At 36.5% G+C, this 19,527-nt stretch overlaps 1 protein-coding gene across 5 annotated transcripts in view; it reads left to right on the forward strand.

Annotated features, from left to right (window-relative positions):
• Bltp1 (bridge-like lipid transfer protein family member 1) overlaps nt 1–19,527 on the forward strand; it is a 179,685-nt gene that overhangs the window by 115,147 nt on the left and 45,011 nt on the right. For all 5 annotated transcript variants that reach the window (XM_052732130.1, XM_052732126.1, XM_052732129.1 and 2 more), the window contains 10 exons: nt 2,510–2,615; nt 4,682–4,779; nt 6,149–6,334; nt 7,250–7,418; nt 9,176–9,387; nt 10,736–10,934; nt 14,019–14,078; nt 15,263–15,489; nt 16,559–16,689; nt 18,315–18,438. In XM_052732130.1, the coding sequence (XP_052588090.1) occupies nt 2,510–2,615; nt 4,682–4,779; nt 6,149–6,334; nt 7,250–7,418; nt 9,176–9,387; nt 10,736–10,934; nt 14,019–14,078; nt 15,263–15,489; nt 16,559–16,689; nt 18,315–18,438 (1,512 nt within the window). The remainder of the gene's footprint in view (nt 1–2,509; nt 2,616–4,681; nt 4,780–6,148; nt 6,335–7,249; nt 7,419–9,175; nt 9,388–10,735; nt 10,935–14,018; nt 14,079–15,262; nt 15,490–16,558; nt 16,690–18,314; nt 18,439–19,527) is intronic.

The raw sequence follows: 19,527 nt of genomic DNA on the forward strand, positions 1-19,527 counted from the left end.
ATGCTTTTTAAAACAATATACTAGTCATCTATTAATTTATATTTTATATGTTAAATTTCACATCCATCATGGCAATATTTTTATGACTTATTTGATTATAAAAAGAGAATAACAGCTAACATCAAAAGCTTTATATGTTGTAGCTGGAGTTTTCCTGGTCCTGCCTGGCCCACAGTCAGGACAAATATCTCTCACCTGCCAGTCCCGCAGCTGCTTAGACCCAACCAAGTAAACACACAGAGACTTATATTACTTATAAACTGTATGGCCATGGCAGGCTTCTTGCTATCTGTTCTTCTATCTTAAATTAACCCATTTCTATTAGTCTATAAGTTGTCACGTGGCTCATGGCTTACCGGTATCTTAACATGTTGCTTCTCATCACGGCAACTGGCAGCGTCTCTCTGCCTCAGCCTTCCACTTCCCAGAATTCTCCTCTCTGCTTGTCTCGCCTATACTTCCTGCCTGGCTACTGGCCAATCAGTGTTTTATTTATTAACCAAACAGAACAACACATTTAACATACACAACATCCCACAGCAATATGTTAACTCCTGTGGTCCTTTAATTAACTTTGAGGTAAACATACTTGTTCTCTTTTTAAGTGGGAGCAAAATTGATTTTTAATATTTCTTAGTTATATGATTTAAAACATAATTATTAAGTCATGATCTAAAGGTCATATGGAAAGATAAAATAAATTAACAGACTCATGTATTATTTAAGATAATGTTAAAAGCTGGTACTCCTGACTACCTCATTCTTTTTTTCACCTCTATATATTACTGTTAAAAACTTAAAAAGCATGACATACTTGTTTCATTTGTTTTGAAGATCTATAAGAAAACTCTTTGAGTTTTTTGATAGAAATACTATAATTGGAAGAGACACATTTAAGTCTGATACTCATTTTCTAAACTGGACCATCGCACTTGAGAGTTGGGATTTCTTTTAGTTTTTAGTTTGTGTGTGTGTGTGTGTGTGTGTGTGTGTGTGTGTGTGTGTGTGTCTCCATGATATGTGATTGGAAGTGGGATGTCACAGTACACATATAGAGATCAGACGACACCTTTGTGGAGTCTGTTCTTTGCTTCTATTTCACCTAGTTTGGGGGGATAAAAGTCAGATCTCCAGGTTTTTATGCCAAGCTCCTTTGCCCAATAATCCACCTACCCAGGGCACGAGGCAGGAGTTGAGATATTTGTATTTGAAAAACAAATGTATCCAAATGTACACAGGATTCTAAGAAGCCGCAGATTGAATTAGGAAATTTTTTATGGCATGTATGCTTTTCACATAGAAAAATAAGTGGCCCAAACTAGTTGAGCAGTACTGTTAATAATGCTTCATTTCAAAGAAAGTAAATCTAAAGCATTGTATTGTATAATTCCATGTTAATGTTAGATACTAAAAAGAAAGAATTTAGGAAAAAAAAAATCACAATCCTAGATTTACCAAAAAGGAAAGGAAAATAAATTAATTTCAAAGCAACTCAAGTTGTACCTTATTTCAAAATTGCCTAATTTATTGTGGCCTAAAATAAACACACTGAAACTCATCTTTGTCCTATCTATACTATTTTGTGCAAGATAAAGTGCCTGGTGCACAGTTGGAGGGATACTCAGTGGTTAAGAACATGTACTGCTCTCCTAGAGGGCCTGAGTTCTGCTCACAACACCTACATCAAGCAGGTCCATAGGAATATCACCCCTCTGGCCTGTGTGAACACCTGGATTCATGTGCACAATCCCACATGCAGACAAGACACATAATTTAAAGATTAAAAAAAAATATGTATTTTTTAAAAAGTGCCTCCTGGTACACTTAAGCTTTTTGTGATTTCTCATCAAAGATGACAAATCTGTTTTACTCCTTTAATTTTTGATCAAAATATAAACCATATCACAATGATAAAGTATTTAATCATGAGTGCTTAAATCTGTGTTTTTTGTAATGGTCACTTAATTAGAAGCTGTTCTACTTCATCTGTTTATTGAATAACAGCTGTCAGAAACCAGTGCTTTGTACTAATCACAAGACACATGTTAGTATGAGTAGATTAGGTATCTCTGATTGATAATTCACTCTCATATAATCCTGAGATCTACAGTGTGCTGTTTTGGAGTTTTTGTTTTTAATCACTGTATCTTTAGCATTTAATACAAATAGAGTTGATCATTGGGACTGAATACTTTTTTTTTTTTTTTTGGTTTTTCGAAACAGGGTTTCTCTGTGTAGCTTTGCGCCTTTCCTGGAACTCACTTGGTAGCCCAGGCTGGCCTCGAACTCACAGAGATCCACCTGGCTCTGCCTCCCGAGTGCTGGGATTAAAGGCATGCGTCACCACCACCCGGCGGGACTGAATACTTTAAGCCCCTTTTCAGTGCATTGTTCTCATATAGTATGTAGATAATTATATCATTTTCCTAAGTTTTTTGACTTCATGGAAAAGCAGTATAGAGCTCACATACTCAGTAGTATAGTCTCACACTCTGATTTTGTTTGGCAGGTTGGTTCCTTTGAGCACAATCTCACAACAGATCTTTTAAACCACTTGGTGTTTGTACAGAAAGTGTTCATGAAGGAAGTGAATGAAGTAATACAGAAGGTGTCTGGTAAGACTGTCTGGGACCTAGCAATGCAAGTTTCTGTTCTCATTTGTCATGTGAGACTTCAGGATCTGAAAACTGAAGTGACACAAAAGGGGCAAAAATTATGTTGATAACTAGTGTGTGTTTTGTAGACAGACAGAAAGAAAGGTGAGAGAGAGGATACATACCTGGAGAACAAAAAGAGAGTGTCAGCTAGCTTCATTTACTTGTCTTCATCTTATTCTCTTAAGCTGGGGTCTTTCATTGAACCTAGAGCTCGCCCTTTGTTATTTGTAAGTGTAGAGACCTTTATTTCAAGAAAGAAAACCTGCAGGGGGAGTCTCTTTAAGAATCAAAGCCCACCATTCACTTGCAAGCTTGGGCAGTTACAGAGTAGACATGAGGAGAAGCAGGAAAGGAGGATGAAAAGTTTCCTTTGGGATCAAAGATGGGCTCTTTCTAGGAGTGGCCAAAGAAATGGTGAGTAGTGAGTGAAAGAAGGTCAGGTGATAGGTAGACATCTCTTATTATAGTTAAGATCTGCAGAACTGTGTGTGGCAGAAATCTAGGTGATTATCAGGGGTAGAGGTAGGGGTTCAAAATGCCATGACCATGATTAACATTCTTGACTTTTGTTTGTATGGATAGATGGAGAAGGGGCATATTTGTTGTTCATGTAGCTCTTTCCTGCTGTCAAGGTCAGCATCCTCTTTGTGGTTTGAGGGCAGTTTCTGGTGTTGGGAACTTTGGAAGAGGATACCATAAGGGTAGAGTCCTTCCTCAGTGGCTTCCAAGCCTGCTAGTACCTATCTAGCTAGCTAACATTCTCACCTCATGAGTTGAGGTCTTGAAACCATTTAGAAGATGGATATTAAATAAGTCTAACTGCTTCCAGCTAAAATTGGAAGAATACAGGGGTTTAGAGTCTTCATTCTTGCTGACTTTCAAGAACTGGAGAACAGCCAAAGGGACCCAGAATCAGATTATCTTAGGACCTTCTGAACACAGAATAACTGTAAATGAGTGTAGACAAAATTAAGACAGTGGTTAATGTACAAAATCTAGAGAATAGCATTACCATTAAGATTATAATAGATTTAACCTGTTTTTACTTCAGAGATCCAGTTGTAAAGCTAATCACCAATGAGTGTTTACCTGGTAGTCTTTGGCATGGTTTTATAGATCTTGTAAAACAAAGGAAACATAAGCAGAATTATCAGAAATATATAAATAAAAGTATGTCTGTGGTAAGGAGAAACATGTGAGTCCTTTAATTTGACTAAGGACTTTAATTTGATTAAAATTTTTGTTTTATATTATTATCAATTATTGGTTATACTTTCCTGCTGTGTGCTTAAGAATTTGCCGATGACCAAAATTAATTGCTTTTTTTTTTTTTTTTTTTTTTTTTTTTTAACTGTCATGGACATTTAGGCTCTGGTCCTCAGGGATTACTTGCACTTGGGAGGAGCCTCTGGCTTCATTAGCCTTGCTTAGCTGTTCCATCTATTTGAGGATAAGTCAAAGGCCTTGCTTGACCATAACTTCATCTGGAAACATGGAGGACATTTTTCCTCTGTGTTAACCTTCTTTGTAGAATGGATATTAGTTGCTGTCTACCTGGTGGGGTCTTAATGGCATCCCTGAAAAACAGGCAGATTTGACTCACCAGGGCTACACTAGGAGTTGATCTTGGAAGGCAAAGAACAAAAATACTGTGCTGCTTAATCCCTCTGTCCACATTAGTATAGCCATCCAAGTAGTAACTAAACACCCAGAAGATTTGTTAGCAACAGTTGAGTACTTTAACTACTGTGTAATAGATAAAGTTTGGGCAAAAACTAAGCACTTTTAAATAAACCTTGATTAGATACACATTTTGTTCTTTTAAGTCAGTGCTTGTGTTACCAAGAACAGATAAATAAGATAACACTTAGAAATGTATATGTATATATAAAATCTCTTAAGTCTCATCTTCTATATGTCTTAATTCTTTTTACTGGCTATTTTCTTTTTAATGTACAAAATACAGTCTCATTTTTTTCTGATAAGGATGCTTCTCTAATTCTTCAGTATTTAACCTCTTCTAGGTGGGGAGCAGCCTATTCCTCTCTGGAATGAACATGATGGAACAACAGATGGTGATAAGCCAAAAATTCTCCTCTATTCCCTGAATTTACAGTTTAAGGTAAAATTTCCATAACAGAGATAACTTTTAGGGCCATCTTTCTAATTAAGTAGTCTGTGTTTGTTGTGGGATATTTGTATAGTACATAAATTACAAAATAGAAAGTAAAAATAAACTAATCTTGTTTACTCAGGGGAAACCTTTTTCATTTTAACACTGCTTGGCTTTGAGCCTGGGGTCTTACAAATAGACAGTAGGCTCTCTCTCACTGAGTTGCAGCCTCAGTCCTTTTTTTAAGGGCAGGCACCAAGCTTCCTGGAGCTACCAGCTCGCTACCTACCTTCCTTCCTTCCTTCCTTCCTTCCTTCCTTCCTTCCTTCCTTCCTTCCTTCCCTCCCTCCCTCCCTCCCTCCCTCCCTCCCTCCCTCATTCCTTCTTTCCTTCCTTCCTTCTTTCCTTCCCTTTTTTTTCTTTTGACAGTCTCAATTATGCAGCCTGACTAGCCTGCTGGAACTCACCATATAGATTATTATACTGGCCTTGAACTCAGAGATCCACCTACCTCCGACTCATAAGTGGAGAGATTAAAGGTGTGTGCTACCATGCCTGGACCTTCTGTTACTATTTTGTTTTTTTTTTCGAGACAGGGTTTCTCTGTGTAGCTTTGCGCCTTTCCTGGGACTCACTTGGTAGTCCAGGCTGGCCTCGAACTCACAGAGATCCGCCTGGCTCTGCCTCCCGAGTGCTGGGATTAAAGGCGTGCGCCACCACCACCCGGCTTCTGTTGTTATTATTATATATGCATGTATTTATCTATTTGGAGACACTTTTGTATCTTTCTATATCAGATTATTGCAGCTTTTTCTTCCTGAAAGCTGTATTGTATTATATAGTTGAAACAGTTTATTTTGCTACATTCTGGTGAACATTTGATATTTCTAATTACTTCTTTTATAATTTACTCTGCAAGAATATGTTGGATATTTGCTCAATTAATAATAATATTTTAGGGGCTGTGGTAGAGCACTTGCCCACATGTGCAATTACCTGAATGAAACAGTCTATCCTCAGCACCAAAGGTAGGAGAACAGGGCATGGCTAAAAGCAAAGCAGAAAACTGTAATAATACTTTAAACCTTAATTATCTCCTATAAAAATACTATTGTTTATTAAAGTTCAAAATATTTACATAGTGACTATTTAGTTATAATTCATATATTTAACCTATACTTTGAATTTTAAGTAAAAATATTAAAATGAAATTTATTAACTATAAAGTCCTATTAATATAACTGAATTAAATATTCCCCTCATATATATCCTACATATGTTTTAAGCATGACTTTTTATCATATTTCAAAAGATTGCATTTGAGTGAGTCTATAATTGGTTTATTTTCTTATTTTCCTTATAATATGTAACCTGCTAGGGTATTCAGGTAACAGCCACCACCCCTTCAATGAGAGCTGTGAGATTTGAAACTGGACTGATTGAATTGGAACTTTCAAACCGACTTCAAACCAAAGCTTCACCAGGAAATAGCAGCTATCTGAAACTATTTGGTAAATGCCAAGTAGACTTAAATCTGGCATTAGGACAAATTGTCAAACATCAGGTTTGTACAGAATATATTGGTATTGTCACTGTTGTCTTTAAATTAATTTATGTGTTACAATTTTAGAAATATTTAAGTTCCTAAAATTTATATTATAAATTCTGGTGAAAAGTTACTTAGGCCTCTACAATGTTACTTTGCCATTTCATTACAATTTTTGGTTGTATTCTGTCTACTACAGGTTAGTGCAATGGCAATCTCATGAGACTTTATCCAGTATCTGCATAAACATTTGCTTGTAATTTTTCAGTTTGTTATTATTTTTATTTCACTATCTCATGCTTTCATTAGTTAATATCTAAAGTGTTAAGTTTATACCTTCTCTGTAGAATATTTGAAAATTTCACATATAATGAATGTTAATTATTTAAAGTTTTAAGAAAAAGGCAGTAGCTAGTATAGTTCCCCAATAAACAAAGTTTTACTGTTTATCAGAGATCTTTTCTGTTTGTTTTAATTTTGCTTATATGCCCCACCTAATTTTGATTTGAAGAGTTGTTTTTTAAATACCAGTTATAGTTTAAAAATTGATGGCTGCATTAACTATTTTAAATTGTTATCTGTGGAAAAACTAATTTTTCAAATGGATACATATTTTGAGAGTAAATAAATCTTATATATATTTTGAAAGATTTAATACATCGCCACGCTTACCTCTGTTGGGTTCACTCAGTTTGCTAGCTCTCTACCACAGAGCCACAGCCTAGCTCCAAGTTTACCTTTTATATAGTTCTTCACATTTTATATTGATTTAACCATTTATGGTACAGAATGTAAGAAATACACCATTTAATGGTTGAATTAGGAGACATATACTGTATGTAGGTCTTTTGTAGAACAATACTATTAATGTTTAAATTGTTCTGGAAAAAATTTTCCATTATTTGATTCTGTTAAGCTTTTTATTTTTTTTAGGTTTATGAGGAAGCTGGTTCTGATTTTCATCAAGTTGCCTATTTTAAAACTCGAATTGGATTAAGGAATGCCCTTCGAGAAGAAATCAGTGGTTCTTCAGATAGGGAAGCTGTGCTTATTACCTTGAATAGACCAATTGTTTATGCACAACCTGTGGCCTTTGATAGAGGTAAGATTCAATTGGCCATTACTGTCTTCTGGGTGGTGGGCATGCTCTGGATACATCTGTTTAGCTTTCTAGTGCAGATGTTTGACAGCTAAATGCCTCTTAAATCTGAAATGTGAGCACCTAAAACAAGTCTTGCTAACTCTAGTTTGTAAAATCATTTCATATTTTACAATTATTTTGCTTTTGACAAGTTTCAATCTAGATGCTAAATTTTTTGTTTGGAATATCTACCCATTTGTGTTTTTGCCATGGGTTGAGTCATTTATCCTGAAAAGGTTTACTGTGTGCTGGCTAAATGTGGGATATAAAAATTAATAACAGGATCAGGATCCCTTCCCTCAAGGAATGTAGTCTGCTGAAAAAGAGTTCAGGTAGACTTCTAAATGGAGTCAGAAATGTTTGTTCTAAATTTGAAAGAGTCTGTAACTTCCTATTCTTTTTAGAGGAGAAACAAATTCTTCAGTTTCATCTTTGATTGTAAAGTTTAGCAAGGATATAAGCAGATGAGATCATCTGTTATTTACTTTTTTATCCTAGGGCCTAGAACAGTACTACCTACTAACTAAACATTTGTCAAGTGAGAGAAGCAAGTGAGTGTTTATAAGCACATCAGCTTTCAGAAAAGAAGAGTGGTATAGAAGGCTGACTAGATTGTCAAATTAATGTTTAAATTATTTTTCAGAGGCAATATTTCTGAATCCCTGTAAAATTTCAGTCTGCAGTGGTCTTAGAGCTGCCATTAAAAAAACTTCCCTCTTAGCAATGCTACCATAGCACTTTGTTTGCTGAACCCTTTGCTCCTGCTATGCATCTTCCATTTTACCAGCCTTTCATTGTTCTTCACTAGGGCCTTAAAACACTCCCAACTGGTGCATAGCACCATTCTTGGTTTTCCTCTCTCCATTTTTATCTTCCTAAACTTCCACACTCATTATGAGATGAAGATTTTCCTTGGGGGGAGTGTTTCTTACTAACAAACTCAAATGACTTTGACCTTTCCAAATCATCCTAAGATATATGCCTTACCCTGTGTCTACATCCTTAGAAATATTTCAGAGCAGTAAGGGTATATTAGTTGATTTTCTGTTGGTATGATAAAATACTATGAACAAAGGCAACTTGTAGATGTGGAGTTTATTTGGGCTTAGGGATCCAGAGGGAAAATGTCTGTAGAGGCGTGATAGCAGGTAGCCTGAGCAAGAAGTTAAGAAATATCTCAGCCACACAAAGGAAGTCCAGAGTAAACTATAATGGGCAGCGCTATAAACTCTCACCCACCTCCATTGCCTATTTTCTGCAGCAAGGCTCTGGTCCTATCCCAAATAGTACCATCAACTAGGAACCAAGTATTTAAATACATGGGCTTAAGGGGGACATTTCTTGGTCAAACCAACACAAAAGATAAACTGTACAGTTAAGGTCAAGGGTCATGTTTGTTTGCATTTATTATTCCACCCAGGACCAAATGTGTAATAGGAGTTCTACAATATTTTATGGATAAATGGACCTGTGTTTTCTTTCTGTTGCCATTAGGCAATTGCTTGCTTTCTGCTTCATTTTTTTTACTTGTCCATGAAAAGTATTGACTATATCATTTTAGTTTCATTACAATTGTCGTATCATAATTTTCTAGGAGTAATTTTTATTCATAATTATTAATCATCAGGATTCTGTAGTAGTTGAAATTTACTAACTGTAATAAATCACTTACATTATTGACTTTAATTTTCTTTCTGCCTGTTCTTAATTTGCAAAAGCTGTGCTGTTTTGGTTGAATTATAAGGCTGCCTATGACAACTGGAATGAACAACGAATGGCTTTACATAAGGATATTCATATGGCTACAAAGGAAGTGGTAGACATGCTCCCTGGTATCCAGCAAACATCAGCCCAGGCCTTTGGGACTCTCTTCCTCCAGCTGACTGTAAATGATCTAGGAATTTGCCTCCCTATAACAAATACTGCACAGGTACAGAAAAATCAAGACATAGGAGTCTTTATTCCAAGATTAGAGTATAACAATTTTAAGTAGAACAGTTTATAACTTGAACAAGAACTCTTAATTCTTGCTTTTGTGATTAAGCTTCAGAATCTTGTTATTTTTTTAAGCAAAGAAGTCTTTATATAACCTTTGTATTAAAGTGGAAACGAAGGGATATTTCAGAATGCTTTTTTTTTTTTTTTTTTTTTTTTTTGGTTTTTCGAGACAGGGTTTCTCTGTGTAGCTTTGCGCCTTTTCCTGGGACTCACTTGGTAGCCCAGGCTGGCCTCGAACTCACAGAGATCCGCCTGGCTCTGCCTCCCGAGTGCTGGGATTAAAGGCGTGCGCCACCACCGCCCGGCTTCAGAATGCATTTTAATAATGCCATCTGTGATATGGCAGGGAATTTCAGTTTGCTTACAAACTGTATTAAGTATGAATGTTAAATAATGATAAGGAAACTTGCAAGTTATATGTGTAATTGGATAGGCAAGGATGCTGTCTTCATAGTTTAGGCCCAGTTTTCAGGAAGGTATATGTACTTGAACATGTGGTTAAGCAAGAAAATGCTGTGAGCCCCTGTCAGACCAAGGAGAAATAGCCCTAACAATCACATGCTAAGATCTGTCTTGTTGTTACAGTTTCCCTTAAGTGTCACTTTTAATACTTTAAATGTTATGGCAGAGATAAGCCTTGTGAATGGGATGAATTCATATTTAGGGTTCTGTTTGGCAGAACACTGCTAAGAGAGACTTGGAGTTGAAGAGGGGCAGTGTTGTTTATATCTAAAGAGTTGAAACATGGAGGCTTTTTGATGACATGATGAGAGGCTTCAAGAAAACTACACACACAAGAACTGGTTGTCATAGTGAGAGTGTTCCCCATTATTTAAACAGGCTAGAAAAACAGATAATTAGCCTTTTTCATATTAAAAAGGGAAACACACAAGCAAAATTTTCGTTTGAGTAATGTTTAAAACTTATTTTTCTAAGTTGCTTTGTTTTGAGAATTTCTAGATTTGACCTTTTCTAGATTCTTATTCTTATGAATGTGAAGATTTCTAAATTTCAGAAGTCATCTGGTCTAGAGAAATGGCTCTTGTTGTTCTTGCAGAGAACCTGGTTTTAATTCTCAGCACCCATGTGATGGCTTGCAACCATCTGTAACTCTAGTTCAGTGTATCTGAAGTCCTCTTTTGACTTCTGTGGGCACCACACACTCGTGTGATGCACATACTTAAGGACAGGCAAAACATTCATACACATAAATTAAGTCTTTTTTAAAAAAAAAAGTTTAACTCACCTTTTGCTTCTATTTTCCTGTGGTATTTCTTCAGTCTAATCACACTGGAGACCTTGACACTGGCTCTGCTCTAGTGCTAACCATTGAAAGTACTCTCATCACTGCATGTTCCTCAGAGTCTCTGGTTAGCAAAGGCCATTTTAAGAACTTTTGTATCCGTTTTGCTGATGGCTTTGAGACATCGTGGGATGACTGGAAACCAGAAATCCGTGGAGATCTAGTAATGAATGCTTGTGAGTTTTGTTTATTTTCTACTTATGAGGCTTATAATTATAAAAAATTAAAATGTCTGTTGATAACTAAAGGATGTTCAGATAGAGGAATGCTTTTAGAAATGAAATAAGGGCTATTTGTAGCCCTTATTATTAAAGGTAACAAAATACATTTGTAAAAACCTATAACTTCTACCTTCTAGTGAGGCAGAGAAACTTCTATACATTTGAGGCTTTGATCTCTCCCTGTTTTTTCCTGTGGTCAAACCCAGAATGACCAGATAAACCATCTTTGTTCCATAGATCCTGAAAGAAAGTAATAACTGCAAGATCCAATTCATTAAACATAAGGAACCTGTAAATCCCCTGGACTAGAATTCTAGCTTTAATTACTGGTGACACAAGAATAACCTAATAACATGGCCCAAGTTTCTAGGATTTGAGAGTATCATTGGGAATTCTTCCAATTCCACTATTCATGTATGTGCTGATTTCAAAGTAGAAAGGTTTGTTTGTATCACTTTTAATATCTTTAAGTATCAAAGCAGAGATACTACGGAATTACCATTCTTTATAATGAAGAAGTCCACATATAGAAGCTAAAAGATGATGAAACTGAAATCTTCAGCCAATCCTATGATCCAAATACTCTTAAGAAGGTGGTTTGACATCATTTATGAAACTTCTCCTTTCTAAAAATTCACTGTAACTTAATATTTTCCCAAAGTAAGGGTAAAAACTAATTTAAACCTGATTTGTGTCAAATGTTATCTGTGCACTACTTAAAATAAATACACTGTGGATGGAAAGGAAATAAACCATTTTCCTAATAATTAAGAAATTTTATCTTATATAAGAAATAGACCTTAGGTTCAAAATCAAAAACATACTATTAAAATGAATACATAATTATTCAGTACCCCAGTAGGCTCAGAATTAAAAACATATTATTAAAATGAATACATAATTATTCAGTACCTCAGTATATATTCTTATAGCGATAAAGAACCTTTCCATTCTGATCTCTTGGTATTCAAAATAACTGGATTTAGACTTTGGAGAGCATTTACTTTTGTAGCTCACTGTCATTTTTGGGGAAGAAAATTGGAGGGAGGGTGAACAGAGTAATTGTTTTATTGATATGTTATATGAATTCAAAATGATAAAATGGTCAAATTGATTTAATAGTTTATAGTGGGAGGGATGCTATTATATAATTTTCATATTTGTTGGAGAAAAGAAATGATGTTCAAGTTTTAAAGTTTTTATTGTGTAGTATTCTTGAATTTGAAAGTCTAGTAATGTAGGCTTTGTTCTAACTTGTAACATTGACTAAAGGTAATCAGAGCACATCTTTATCTGAAGCCACATCTTGCCTTGTTTATCGTAATTCAGAACTGACAGGGTATAAATTTTTTTAACTGTTAATTCAGAACTGAAAAGTATCAATTTTTTAACAGTTACTGCATTATCTTTTTAAGAAGATAATAGGGCTGGGGATTAGCTCAGTTGGTAGAGTACTTGCCTACTATCAGGAAGCCCTGGGTTAGATAGATCTCTAGCACCACATAAAACTGGCCGTGATAGATATGCTTGTGATCACAGACTTCCACACAAAGAGGCCAAAGGATCTTGAGTTCAAGGTCAACCTACTAATCCTCAACTATATAGCAAAAGTTTGAAGCCAGTGTGCAGTGCACTACACCATGAGGCCCCAAGGATCTGTCTCAAAAAGAAGAAGAAGAAAAAAAGAATTGATCCTTCCTCACAAAGGATAGTGTACCTAAGTTGGGAATATTTTTTTCTTTTCTATTCTTTTCATTTCTTTTTTTCTTTTTTAGTTTTTCGAGACAGGGTTTCTCTGTGTAGCTTTTGTTCCTGTACTGAATCTCACTCTGTAGACTAGTCTGGCCTCGAACTTACAGAGATCTGCCTGGCTCTGCCTCCTGAGTGCTGGGATTAAAGGCGTGTGCTACCGCCGCCCGGTGAATATTTTTCTTTTTAGAAAATGTTCAAGGAAAGACAAACTTAATGTCAAAGTACCTAGAAAAGGGAAGTCACTCCAACTTTAAGTAACATGTGAATACCAATTTAGGATTCACACAAAGTTTATTTCACTTAGTACTGTAATCAAATTTAGATTGATTGATACTTTATTTCCATTAAGGTTTACTGTAGGTGACCTTAATTCTTTCTTTACAACTTACTCTGTTTAGAGATGATTTCAAAGATAGCATATTCTTCACTGATTAAGTTTAAGGTATCAAGTTAAAGCCAGATGGTAGTACCAGTTTGTAGTTAAAAGCAATTGTGCTTCTAGGCTTAGATCCAAGATCATGAAATTGACAAATTGGCAAAGAGATGACAAAAGTGACAGATTATTTCTAACCTAATATGGTAATTCTAAATTGTCAGTTCTTTTTCAATGACTTCCATTCTTAAAATGGGGCTGTCCAGACAGCTCAGCCAGTAAAGGAACTTGCCACTAAGGTTAGTTCAATCTCCTGCACCCACAGGGTAGGAGGAGAGAGAACTAACTCCTGCTCTTTAATCATGTCATGGCACTTGCACATGCTCACACACATAATAAAGAAATGTAAAATTTTTTTAATTAAAAAAATATTCTCACCAAAATTTAGTGCCTCCTCTCTAATCCTAGTACTCAGAAGCCTGAGACTGGATTGTGAGTTCAAGGTCAAGCCAAGCTGCATAGCAAGAGCCTGTCATCAAAAAACAAAACCAGCAACAACAATGTGTGTGTGTGTGTGTGTGTGTGGTGTATACACAAAGTCACAAATTATCATAGAATCTAGAGGTTGGTAGAAAGCCATCTAGAAGTGACCAAGTAGTGTGATTCTAATAACTACATGCTACAAGTAAAGCCAAAACTCTAGGTAAGTTGCTAAAATCATAAAATAAAATGCTACACTTTGTAGAACAGGGCTGAGTCCAAAGATTCTCCTTTTGTGGGGAGGAATTGAAGCATAGCAGAACTAAAAATCCTGTTTACATTTAGGCAATTGTCTTTGGGAGAAAACATGTGGTATTGCGTTTAATTACAAGCATATTTTTATTGGTAATTGTATTGGGGTCATTCTTGTGCAGGTGTAGTTCCAGATGGCACCTATGAAGTTTGTTCAAGGACTACAGGGCAAGCTGCAGCTGGTAGGTTCACTATTCATTTTGACTAAAACAGAGTTAGGTGAAAATAAGATAGGAAGTCTCAAATGCCAAATTCAGGAGTTGATTTGTTAATGAATAGGGAGACTATTAAATATTTTTGAGCAAGAAATCAAATGGTGATACATCAAAGGAATACCTCAAGACAGTAAGGCATAGGAAACAGTTGGACAGTAACTTGTGGGAGTGTGGGAGTGTCGCAGCTAAAAAGATTACAGGGTCAACTATTAATTTCTTGAGTAATAAAAGTTATCAGGGTGCATAAAAGTAGACATTTACTGAAAGGCCCTTGGGGTGTTGAGAGGCATAGATTGATCGAAGCCAGTAATGTTTCTAGTGATCTTTTCTTTTCTCGATATTCCTTGACACTCTTCCAACTTTACCCTTAGTGTTCATCCTGAATAGCTATCTCAAGAGGCACCTGCCATCCCCAGCAACAAAGGATTAAAAAGTTAAGACAGTTTCCAGCAGCCCTGCTAGGAGGCTAGAGACTGAGCAAACACAACTTTTGTGAGAAGACACATGTCTTTACCAGGACTGTCTGTTTATACAACCTACTCAAGCCTGCTTAACAAGAAGCAAGGTCTTGTCCCAGGATATTTGAAGATGATGTTAAATTTAAGAATGCTGTGTCAGGGAAGGGAGGGGACAACTGGAACCAGTATCTAACTGTCACCAGGGCCTATTCAACTCTGGCTTTTGTTCCTCTTTCACTGCCTCTTTTATTTTGGATCCTTTTTTGTTTGTTTGCTTTGCTTTAATTGATGACATCACATGGATGGAAAGAGCCCATGGCCTCATTTCCACTCTCATTTAAAATAGACCAACCTTAAGTACAGAGAAAGATTTTTGTTTTTATAGCTTTGATGTTTACTTTGACCAGTTATTTAGTTACTTGTAGCTGATGGATGAGTTTATAATGGTTCATGCTAGTCTCATGGGCAGGGAGATCTGTTGAGCTCAGAGGGAACATGTAGTCCTTGAGATAAAGAGCCATGCTATTTATACAGAAGAGGTAGATGCACACTGTACACTTGGAAACAGACTATACTGTAGTATAGTCTGGTGTTTCAGACAGCTCTTGCTGTGAAAGGCCATCATACAATTCAGAATTTCTTATACTCCTATTCCTAGGATTTTTTTTTAATACCACTTCTTTATTTAAACAGAAAGTAGTAGTGCTGGAACATGGACTCTCAATGTATTGTGGAAAATGTGTGGGATTGATGTCCACATGGACCCTAACATTGGCAAAAGGCTTAATGCTCTGGGCAACACTCTTACAACACTGACAGGAGAGGAAGACATAGATGACATTGCTGACCTCAATTCAGTAAACATAGCTGACCTATCAGATGAAGATGAAGTTGATACTATGTCTCCCACAATCCATAATGTAAGTGCAGGAATTTCAAGACTGGTTTTCTTGAAACAAATACCTGATAATTCAATGTTATTTTGTGTGTTGTGGTTGCTATTTGTGGAGGAAGGGAAGAAGGTGGTGGTTTCTGGGTCTGCATTTTACAGTGCTGTTGTGTATTTCATAATAATGCCATTATGAAATGTGCCTTAACCTTAATGTAATGTAATAACGTTGAAAGTGGAGTAAGATAAATCAAAACATAGAAAGTAGATCAGTGGGTCCTCAGTCTGGGAGGGTGATGAGGTTTGAGAACAGAGATGGAAAGGCCTGCGACAAAGAAAGGTGCTTTCCTGAGTGATGCTGAGAGTGTGGTGGTGACTGTAGAGTTCTAGATAGCCCAAAACCATGGAGTGTACATGCTAAATGGATGGGTCTCATGGTCTGTAAACCATAGCTCAGGAAAGAGTTTTATAAATAAGTCTTTTAAAAGCAGAGTGCTTACACTGTGACATATACATTTAAAATGTGTTTTTCCAGCTATACTGCTTACTGTAGTATCAAGTTATTTAGTAGTCAAAAAGAAAATGACTTTCGGATTTCATCCTGGTTTTGATTTGTAAAGAGATTTTTAAATATATTTATCTGTTGTATCATGAAATAGTTTTGTCTTTTAAAGTAATTTTAAATTAATAATACTGTTTATTATTTAGAGTTCAGATGGAAGTACAGTAAGTGGAGATGGCCACAAACTCACCTTTGGGCAGCGACTTGTAAATCACCTACTAGGCCTGGCTCCCCCAAATCAGCGCTATTCTGTTCCTGCAGAGTATCTGTGTGATTCAGAGATGTGGGGCTCCCCTCAGTCTAGCCAGTCCCATTTGAAAGCGTGCAGAGCACACTCATGGGGAAACGTAGGTAGCAACTCAATAGGTTTCTTATGAAATGAGGGGATTTGAATCAGTGGAAACCTGCAATCATATTACTTGCTGTAGATGGCTTTGATTCCTTGCATGCTTTCTTTGATCTGAGGCATTAATTTTGTAGTATAGATTGTCTGTATGAACTGAAAGTGGTACTAACATATATACTTTCAATTTTTTAGGAAGCTATAGATTATCGACGACAAGGAGCATCTTCTAGCCAGCCAGGAGAACCCAGAGGAAGAAAGATTGTGAAGCGTTTAGTGGACATCAGAGAACTGAATGAACAAGCCAAAGTAATAGATGATCTTAAGTATGTCATTGGTTTTTAACTTAATATAACATTCTGTAGTAATAGAAAAATAGGATGCTAAAGATGAAGGAAACCTTTTAGTTTATCAATGAAGTAATCAGTGCCCCAAGAAGTACAGTAATTTTTCTGAGTTCATTAATAATAAAGTTAAGCTTGGAATCCTAGTTTTCTGTCTTCACAGCTCCTCATCTCTCTGAAGTGAATGGCTTACTTTATATCACATATACACAACTCTATGTGCATGTCTGTGCTTGCATGTATTCACGTGCATAGTTGAGTATGTTTATTGGTTTGCTAACCTTGTTTCTGAAAGTTTTTTTTTTGAGGAGTTAAGAATCAGCATTTATGGGTGCCTGTTCTGGTGTGACATGCTGTCTCACAGTAAACCTCACAGTGTAGTTGTGAAGTTAAATAGCATTTTCCAAATGTGCTGATAAGAAAACTATCTCAGAGTAAAAAACTGAGGTTTTTACTTGTATAAATATGAATTCAAAGTCTTGGGGCTTTTTGTTAAGTCTTCCCTGATGATTTTAACAGTTCTTTAGAACACAAATAGAGGTAAGGCAGTAAGCATCAGTAACCTTTTTTTTTTTTTTTTTGTCTAATGTATTGTAATTTTACTTAGTACCTTCTGTGCAAGGATAAATATTTTTCTTGCTAAACTTTGAAACTTTGATTTTCTCAAAGTTGGTGGCCATGCTTCCTCTTTCCTAATCTTCAAATACTTGCACCTGTGGGGATTTTGTTGTTGTTGTTCAATCAGGACTTCCACAATACAGGAATTTTCCAAAATTCCACAAATACAGGAATTTTGAAAAGTGAAAGACCTTAGAACTCATCTATAAATTATTGTGTAATGATTCATATTTTCCATCAATTTGAGTTTTATCCTCAGGGAGAAAAATTACTTGAGGCAAAATATATTAGTCTTCCAAAATCATATATACATTTTTCTGCAGAGTGAGTGTTTGGTTTGCATGAGATTGCTAGCACCTTTTGCTACATCAATGGATAGAGAGTGTAAAGCCTTTCCTCAGATGTTAGTAGGTATAGATGGATTTTATTTTTTTGGGGGGGCCGCCAGCTCACAAATAATGCCATGGAGACTTATTATTAATTGTGAAAGGTTGGCCTTAGCTTAGCTTTTCCCCAACTAGCTCTTATAATTTAATTAACCCATATTTTTTAATCTGCGTTCTGCCTAGTGACTCAGTTACCTCTGTTTTGTACCATATATCCAACTTCTTTAGAGTCACACTGGCATCTCTCACTGGCCTCAATTCTTCCTCCTCTTTCTTTCTCTCCCTGGAAATCTCACCTATACCTCCTGCCTAGCTATTAGCTGTTCAGCTTTTTATTATACCATTTACAACAAATATATCTTCACACAGTGTACAAATATCCCACAACAAGTGGGTCTTTTTAACTTTCCAGATACTAGTGTTAAAGTTGCAGGTGTGCCCATCCAGATACTGTCCTTTGCTTCCCTACAAGTAAGAGAACTGAAAATGAGTTTTACTTCCTTCTTTACATTAACCTCTCTTCACTTTGGTGGGATTTTGTTGTTGTTGTTATTGTTGTTTTGATTTTCTTTTTCTTTGGGGTTTTGTTTTGTTTTCCTTTAGAAAATTAGGTGCAAGTGAAGGAACCATAAACCAGGAAATTCAGCGTTACCAACAGCTGGAGTCTGTGGCTGTGAATGACATCCGAAGAGATGTTCGTAAAAAGTTACGGAGATCCAGTATGCGAGTGAGTACATCTTAAAAATTTCAGAAGATTATTATTTTTTTTTATTTTGCAATACAATTCAGTTCTACATATCAGCCACTGATTCCCTTGTTCTCCCCCCTCCCACCCCCCTCACCTTCCTCCTCCCATCTCCTCCAGGGCAAAGCCTTCCCTGCAGACTGAGATCAACCTGGTAGACTCAGTCCAGGTAGGTCCAGTCCCCTCCTACCAGGCCGAGCCAAGTGATCCTGCATAGGCCCCAGGTTTCAAACAGCCGACTCATGCAATGAGCACAGGACCCGGTCCCACTGCCTGGATGCCTCCCAAACAGATCAAGCCAGTCAACTGTCTCACCCACTCAGAGGGCCTGAGGGATCTGGATGCAGAGATCCATGACTAGGCCCCGGGTGGATCTCTGGGAGTCCAATTAGCGAGAATGAGGAGGGTTTATATGAGCGAGAATTGTTGAGACCAAGGTTGGATAAAGCTCAGATTATTTTTATTTTTTATTTTTTATTTTTTTTGGTTTTTCGAGACAGGGTTTCTCTGTGTAGCTTTGCGCCTTTCCTGGATCTCACTCTGTAGACCAGGCTGGCCTCAAACTCACAGAGATCCGCCTGGCTCTGCCTCCCGAGTGCTGGGATTAAAGGCGTGCGCCACCACCGCCCGGCTATTTTTAAATGCTTACTTTTTGACACCTAACAGTGATAATATGTTCTTGTTTATGCTGGTAATAATACCACCTGGTTTCTGAAAAGCAGACCTGTGTACCAGAAACTCTTTAAAACACTTTACATTTAACCAACCATAAATGTCCACAATAATTATATGAAGTAACCTTTTCTTCCATTTTAAAAATGAGAAAACAGGCCCAGAGAGGTCAAGTAATTTGACCAAGTTTATATAGCCAGCATTGCTGATGGAATCAAGTTTCAAAGCCAGGCAATGGAACTCTGCAGTTCAGCCCAAGCCACTGTGGTGTTTCTGTCATTCATGAACTCACACTGGCTTTTTAATCTCTAATGTGTGCTCTCAGAAATGTGCAATCTTTTTTCATGCTTTTGCTTCCAATTTTTCAGTATTTACCTCTAAGCTACAATTTCTCTCTTT

Source organism: Peromyscus californicus, unplaced genomic scaffold, assembly GCF_007827085.1.
Source record: "Peromyscus californicus insignis strain IS unplaced genomic scaffold, ASM782708v3 Scaffold_9__1_contigs__length_137607984, whole genome shotgun sequence".
Taxonomy (NCBI): Eukaryota; Metazoa; Chordata; class Mammalia; order Rodentia; family Cricetidae; genus Peromyscus; species Peromyscus californicus.